At 41.4% G+C, this 8,330-nt stretch overlaps 1 protein-coding gene across 1 annotated transcript; it reads left to right on the forward strand.

The window, feature by feature from the left end:
• The first annotated feature begins 4,128 nt into the window (after nt 1–4,128).
• On the forward strand, nt 4,129–8,124 carry LOC134743391 (uncharacterized protein K02A2.6-like). The gene has a single exon (XM_063676782.1). It carries the CDS (start codon nt 4,129–4,131, stop codon nt 8,122–8,124), a length of 3,996 nt encoding a protein of 1,331 aa, XP_063532852.1.
• The last annotated feature ends 206 nt before the right edge of the window (nt 8,125–8,330 follow it).

Consider the following 8,330-nt stretch of genomic DNA (forward strand, 5'->3'; position numbering starts at 1 on the left):
GACGGTGCCATTTACAATTACTTGTGTTGTGTAAATTATGTACCCTTCTTGTAATACAAAAAACCTTTTCGAATTTGTAGTTATAAGTTCAAGATTAAGCATTTAGGTTCGCATATTTAAATACAGCATTGTTACTATGAATCGTAGAAAGCATTAAAATTAGCATCCCTAAATTGGTTATGTTTAAACATGAACAACTAAATAAACGGCCAACTACATCCTTCCTCAGCTCGTCTCTCGGTCACGTTTTTGCTTCGTCAGCGACCACTCCGGAGACACTACAAAATGTGCATACTGCATTGGAACGCCGCCAAATGTTTATAAATGCAGTGGCCGGGAGTAACGAGCGGATTCTTCGGAGCGTCACGGTAATTGTGCATTCTGATGAGCTTCAATTAAAAAAGGGCCAAGTGCGAGCTGTGCAATCCGTTTTCGGTTGATATCGCTTCTCATCTTAGTTCGGTTTAAAAAATGCTTTTAACTTATTGTTAGTAAGTCTTTTTAGGGTTCCGTACCCAAAGGGTAAAAACGGGACCCCATTACTAAGACTTCGCTGTCTGTCTATCTGTCTGTCTGTCACCGTGATAGCTAGACAGTTGAAATTTTCACAGATGATGTTTTTCTGTTGTCGCTATAAACAACAAATACTAAAAACAAAACAAAACTTGCTTGTTGGTTTTGTACCATATATAAGTAAAAAAAACAATGTAAGTAGTTTAGCACCTTTATTTACACAATAAAATAGCTTTATCTTTATCTTTAAAATAAAATAAATATTTAAGCGGGGCTCCCATAGTCAAACGTGATTTTTATACCGTTTTTTGCGTAATGGTACAGAACCCTTCGTAAGCGAGTCCGACTCGCATTTGGCCGGTTTTTTCATATGATCAATTCCAACAAGGGTACTTCGCTGCTTAAAAACAGTGACTAAGTTTGGATGTCACTTAGAGCGTGAGACAAAATGTCCCTAGAGTGACCTTTACGTTAGAATGTTTATGTTATTTCACGTATGAGGTCTAATACAAATTCGAAATACTTGGTTCCACCACCTTTGTGTCATTGACGTAACATCATTCAATCGTTAGGTTAGGGAAGTTCAATAGGTACCTGTAGGTACCTATTGAACTTCCCTAACATACCTATAAAAGTCAGAGGAAATCGTTCTAAAAGTAAGTATTATTTTCTTTAAGATTTAAATATAATTTTCAATAACCATTCGGTATAACTACAGGATGGTCCAGAAAGAAGTCAACATTTAAAATCTTATTTTGAATTACAAATCAATTAAACAGGGAAAAACATTTATTTGTAATGAAAGAAGACAAAGTGGGGTTTTGTTTTTCAAAAGCAATTAATCTAAAACGTAACGTGTTTTATTCCTATCCCTCTTGCAACCTGACCCTGAAAATTTTCATTACAGCCTGAAAAGCTTGATGGAAAATTTCTTGCATTTCCCCGTATCTATTTTTTTTGAATTCAGGGCGCTGGTGGCCTAGTGGTAAGAGCATGCGACTTACAATCCGGAGGTCACGGGTTGAAACCCCGGTTCGTACCTATGAGTTTTTCGGAAATAATGTACAAAATGTCATTTGATATTTACCAGTCGCTTTTCGGTGAAGAAAAACATAGTGAGGAAACCGGACTAATCCCAGTAAGGCCTAATAGTTTACCCTCTTGGTTGGAAGGTCAGATGGCAGTCACTTTAGTAAAAACTAGTGCCTACGCTAATTCTTGGGGTTAGGTAGTTGCCAAGCGGACCCCAGGCTCCCATGAGCCTTGGACAACGCGACAACGCGAGGAAGATGATGATATTTTTGTTTAATTCCACTATGGAGCAGCTTATATGGCTGATAAAAAAATCTATATATATATAAACCCAAACCGTTGGACCTAGAGAGCTGAATTTTTCACAATAGGTAGTTTTCATAACGATAGTATCCACTAAGAAGGGATTTTTCAAAATTCATCCCCTAAGGGGTGAAATGAGGGTCCAAAGTTTGTATGGGGTTCAAGTTTTATTTTAAGCTAGCAATTTGAAACTTCGTTAAAAGATATATTATTAAAATACAAGAAAACTTATTTCAGCGTTTTTGAAAATTCATCCCCTAAGGTGATGAAAAGGGGGTTGAAAGTTTATATGGAGATCAAACATTTTATTGAGTGTGGCACTGGAATCTTTGTATAAAGATATATTATTAGCATAGAAGAAAAGTAATTTCAGCGATTTTAAAAATTCACCCCTTAAAGGGGTTGAAAAGGGTTTGAAAGTTTGTATAGGCTTCAAATTTTATTTTAAGCTAGGAATTAGAAAATTAGTAAAAAGGTATATCATTAAAAGAGTAGAAAACTGATTTTAGCGTTTTTGAAAATTTATCCCCCAAGGTGATAAAAAAGGGGGCTGAAAGTTTGTATGGAGATCAAACATTTCTTTGGGTGCGGGACTTGAATCTTTGTATAAAGGCATATTATTAGAATACAAGAAAAGTATTTCAGCGTTTTTAAAAAATTCATCCCGTAAAGTGGTTAAAAAGGGGTAGAAAATTTGTACGGGTCCTAATTGTATTTTAAGCTAGGTATTGAAACTTCGTAGAAAGGTATTTCATTAAAAGGGAAGAAAACTTATTTCAGCATTTTTGAAAATTCATCCCCCAAGGTGGTAAAAAAGAGGTTGAGAGTTTGTATGGAGATCAAACCTTTTTTTGAGTACAGGACTTCAGTATTTGTTAGAATACAGGCATATTATTAGAATACAAGAAAAGTAATTTAAGCGTTTTTAAATATTCATCCCCTAAAAGGGTTAAAAAGGGGTTGAAAATTTGAATCCATTACAAATGCCTATTGAAACTTCTTAGAAAGGCATTGTATAATATTACAAAAAAAGTTATTTCAACGTTCTTAATAATTCTACCCCTAAGGGTGTTAAAAAGGGGATGTAAGTTTATATGTAGTACAAGTTTTCGTTTTAGCTAGGAACATTATAATAAAATAGACGAAAATTGATTGCACCGTGTTTGAAGAGTTTGTATTAATAAAGTTTGCAGCGGGAGCGAACATGTTTTTTTAAATAGTGGACTTGAAAATCTAAGTGTTGTCAGTGTTGAGAGGGATTATATCGAGAACATTTTTTTTTTAGTTAGGGGCTTGAAACTTCGTACTTTGTGAAAGACAAATTTCATGCGCTGTATTATTATTATTATTATTTTTTTTACAAATAATAATAATTATTAACAAATGATTTACCGTCCCTACTGATATCTTTTGCTGCATAATGTTCTATGCTCATTTAAAATATATAACCACCAACATACAAATCCACGCGTACGAAGTCGCGGGCAACAGCTAGTTACTAATAAATCTGGGTCGTGAGATGGCCAGTTAAGGTTACCTCTTTTGGAAATATGATTTCCGGCGATTTTTTCCACACTGTGTAATGGAAAAATATTTTGATAGGAAAATACATACATTAAGCCTAAAGGACGATTAAATCTGTGTCTTGAAGTGTCAATTGCGCGGCCTTTGGTAGGCCAGATCCCGTACCAATCGACCACTACAGCTGGCACCGTCCGAGGCGGAGGTTGGAACCCTCGGCCAGTCCGTTGAGAGAGTCGTCGACTGCCGCTACTGAGCTGCTAAGCCTTTCACCTTTATCTAAACTTCGATTTCCACTACTTTTAGTTTTTTTATCTCTCATCGAATACATTTCCAATAGCGCAATCGACCAGGTGTCACCAAAATTAGAATCCTGTAAACTAGCTATTAAGTATAGATATATTAACTTTAATTAGCCCGACAAATAAATTGTTTCTTGTCCCCTATGGGGTTTGTTTGTTTTGTCTCCTTTGGTAAACTGTGATATATGTACATGTATAGTACCGCAGGTACATACATAGACACGTATCACAACTGATCGCTCGGTCAGTCAACTCGCGGGTAGGTTAAGATTTTTATAAATAATTCGATGTCATAATTTGGTGGTAGTTGTAACTTGTCTTCGAATATATCTTTGAATACGAACAGACGTGCATTGACCTTTTTAATTAGCTATCCCAGTGTTCCTGGCTCCTATATATCTCATTTGGCGACGAATTCGGACAATTAAGCGTGCGGCAGTGAAAAGACAGTGTTATAATGTCGATTGGAAAGTTGCAACCGTTTGATCCTAACACGGACGATTGGGCGTTGTATGTAGATAGGTTAGAACAATATTTCATAGTGAATTCCGTAACGGAGACATTGAAAGTCCCTACGTTAATTACAGTGATGGGCAGTGCAAGTTACGAGTTACTAGTGACATTGTGTACGCCGGACAAACCGTCAACAAAGAACTTTGAAGCGCTAAAAGAGCTGATGACTAATCATTTACAACCTAAAAGGAGCATAATGGCGGAACGTTACAAATTTCGTCAACGAATACAAAAAAAAGACGAGTCGTTGGCAGTTTATGTCGCGGATTTAAAGAAGTTGACTAAATATTGTGATTTTAAGACGGAACTGGAAAATAATCTGCGGGATCAATTCGTGTGCGGCATAGCGGACGATACTATTAGGCAGAGGATGTTCGTAGAAGACGAGTTGTCATTCGCCAAGGCCTGGAAGCTAGCGGTTGCCATGGAGGCAGCAGAGAAAGACGCGGCGGCTGTCGATAGTAAGACGCGCGGCACTAGTAAAGAGGTCGTGGAAGTGCTTTACGCATCGGCAAGCGGGGCCAGAACGCAGGGCTCGTCGGGGACCTGGAGGGCTAACGGGGCAAACCAGGCAGCGGGGCGCAGCAAGGCGGCGTCGCAGGCATGGGGCGGACGCGCGCAGGCGAGACCGGCGCCCGGAGCGGGAGCGGCAGAAGCGCAGCGCGGTCGCGATCAGGGCCAGTGTCGTGTTTGTGGCGGCAGTCATGACGCGGCAACTTGCAAATTCCGCATGTATTCTTGTCGCGTATGCATGCAACAAGGACATTTGAAGAAGGTGTGTCCCCGACTACAAACCGGAGCGAGAGTACATGCGTTGGGCGCGAATGAAGATGATGAGGAGGAGTTATTGAACGAGGTACCATTTAACGCTTTATCTGTAGGCAGTTTAAGTCGTTATAAGCCGTTTATGATGACGTTGGACGTTAACGGTATATGTTTGGAAATGGAAGTTGACACCGGTAGTGCTATTTCATGTATAAGTCTAGATTGCTATCAAAAATTATTTAAAAATTTACCTATTTTAACATCTAATGTATTACTCAACTTTTACGCGGGAGGAGGTTTTCGCCCATTCGGTAAAATTACACCGATAGTTAAATATAAAAACAAAGAGATAACTTTAGATTTATTTGTTATAGAAGGGGGCAAAAACCCATTGTTAGGAAGACAATGGCTTTACGAATTGACAATGGGTCTGGACCAGTTTAGTTGTAATAAGATCGATACCAAATTGGAACTTACTATGGATTCATTGATTTCTAGGTATAAGGATGTATTCGCGGACGGGCTCGGGCGGTACACGGGCGGCACGGTGGCGCTGCGCGTGCGCTCGGGCGCCGCGCCGGTGTACATGCGCGCGCGGCCGCTGGCGTACGCGCTGCGCGCGCCGGTGGAGAGCGCGCTGGACCAGCTGCAGCGGGACGGCATTATCACGCCGGTCGAAACGTCAGACTGGGCCACGCCGATAGTACCGGTAGTGAAGCGTGATGGAGGTATTCGCATATGTGGCGATTATAAATTAACACTGAACAGATGCTTAGAAATTGACCGTTTTCCCTTGCCTAGGGTTGAAGACCTGCTGGTCAAGTTACACGGGGGGGAAACGTTTTCAAAAATTGATTTGTCTCAAGCATATGCACAATTCGAGTTGGACGAGGCATCCAAACCTTATACCGTGATCAACACACATAAAGGCTTGTATATGTATAATAGGCTGATCTATGGGCTTTCATCGAGTCCGGGGATATTTCAAAGGAAACTAGAACAACTTTTTGCAGACTTACCGCGAGTAGGTGTTTTCCTTGATGACGTAATTATAACGGGAGTAGACAGGGAGGATCATTTGCGTACATTACATCAAGTGCTAGGACGCCTCGAGAAATTTGGGTTGAAAGTAAAGAAAGAAAAATGCTCTTTCTTCGCGGAGTCGGTGACGTATTTAGGGTTTCGTATTAGTAAACAAGGGGTTCACACGTGTCCGGAAAAGATAAAAGTCATAAAGGACATGGCGATACCGGCTAATTTAACCGAGCTTCGCTCATTCATAGGAATGATTATGTACTATGGGAAATTTGTTAAAAATATAAGTATGACTTTAACACCATTGTACAAATTATTAAGGAAGGGGGCTTCGTTTATTTGGACCAAGGAATGTTCGGAAGCGTTTAATGCCATCAAGCGTTGTTTGGTTTCCAGTTCGGTGTTGGCGCACTATGACCCTGAACTTCCCTTATGTCTAACTACGGATGCGAGTTCGAGCGGCGTGGGCGCTGTGATTTCGCACCAGATGCCAGATGGAACGGAAAGGCCTGTTGCGTACGCGTCCAGAGTGCTCAATGCGGCGGAGGTAAATTATTCTCAGATTCAAAGAGAAGCCTTGGGAATTGTGTTTGGTATAAAAAAATTCCATCAGTACCTGTACGGCCGAAGGTTTTTGCTAAGGACCGATCATAAGCCGTTGGTATCAATTTTCGGAGATAAGGGAGGTATTCCATCGATGGCCGCGAGCAGACTACAAAGATGGGCGGTAATTTTATCTGGTTACCAGTATGACATAGAATACGTGCCTACGGACAAAAATGGAGCTGACGCACTGTCCAGGTTACCAGTGGGGAAGCAAGCAGCGGACAGGACAGAGGTAACATATGTACAATTCGTACAGGATTTCTTACCAATTACTAGTGATCAAGTCAAAACGAATTTAAAAACAGATAGTCTACTGAGAAAAGTGGTTATGTACTTACAGTCAGGGTGGCCGGCAAAGTGCGACGATCCTGAGCTGCAGCCGTATTGGGTAAGGCGTCACGAACTGTACTCAGAAGCAGGATGTATCATGTGGGGCTACAGAATGGTGATACCCACGTCATTAAGATTTGATGTTCTGCGTGAGCTGCACATAGGCCACTTTGGAGTGGTCAAGATGAAAAGTCTTGCCCGGAGCTATGTTTGGTGGCCCGGCATCGATGCTGAAATCGAGAAAACGTGTCGAGAATGCACCACATGCGCTTTGGAAGCACCAGCTCCAGCCAAATCTACACCACAAGCTTGGCCATATCTCGAAGAAGTTTGGAGTAGGTTGCATATGGATTTCCTAGGACCCTTAAACGGCATGACCTATTTAGTTGTCGTAGATTCATCGTCCAAATGGATCGAAGTAAAACAAATGACGAGGACGACGGCAGATGACGTCATCAGAGTTTTAAGGGAGATATTTGCGCGTTTCGGGCTACCCAAGATGATGGTATCGGACAATGGCCCGCCGTTCACGAGTGGAGAACTGACTCAGTTCATGCAATTTAATGGCATAAAACAAACTTACTCTCCGGTGTATCATCCATCTTCAAACGGAGCAGCGGAAGGTGCAGTAAAGCTAGTCAAAAAAACAATTTATAAGGCGTTACGGGATAGGCAAGACGTGGACGCTGCGCTCCAGTCATATTTACTGGCGTATAGGAATTCTATTCACAGTAGCACGGGCGAGTCGCCGGCGAGGTTGCTGCAGCGAAGAGGTCTGCGCACACGACTTGACCTGCTGCGCGCCGATGCTGGCGCCACGGCGCACGAGTGTGCGCGCGCCGCGCAGCTCCGACAGCGCGAAAACGCGGGGGGCGTCTCAAGGTCGTGTAGTGTAGATGATAATGTTTGGGCTAGAAATTTTAGCAAGGGGGAGAAATGGGTTAGCGGTACGATCACGGAACAATTAGGTTCGCGTAATTATTTGGTGCAAAGGGAAGACGGTCAAATTATTAAAAGGCATATAGATCAGTTACGCAATAACTCACGCTTAGCTATAACGGCGTGCCCAGCGGCGGACGATGACGATAACCATGAGAACTCGGAGCCGTGCCCGCCACCGGAGCTCGCCTCTGTGCCACCCGCCCCGATACCTAAACGTGTGCCATTGCCCGTAGAAAGATATGGTAATCCCATATTATATTAGGTACTTATTTGTTATTTGTAATAATACAATTATTAGGATAAAAAAAAGTAGATTATAACCAGTATTATAATTGTTTATTGTGTACTTTATAAATAACTATATTTAAGAAAGTTCTGTTGTCAGTTTATTATGGTAATAGGTAAGAGATAGAGTAGATACGACTATCTATAGTGGGGACGGCTTTTCCATGTCAGTTTTAGTAGCAT

Source organism: Cydia strobilella, chromosome 8 (genome assembly GCF_947568885.1).
Source record: "Cydia strobilella chromosome 8, ilCydStro3.1, whole genome shotgun sequence".
In the NCBI taxonomy this organism is placed as follows: Eukaryota; Metazoa; Arthropoda; class Insecta; order Lepidoptera; family Tortricidae; genus Cydia; species Cydia strobilella.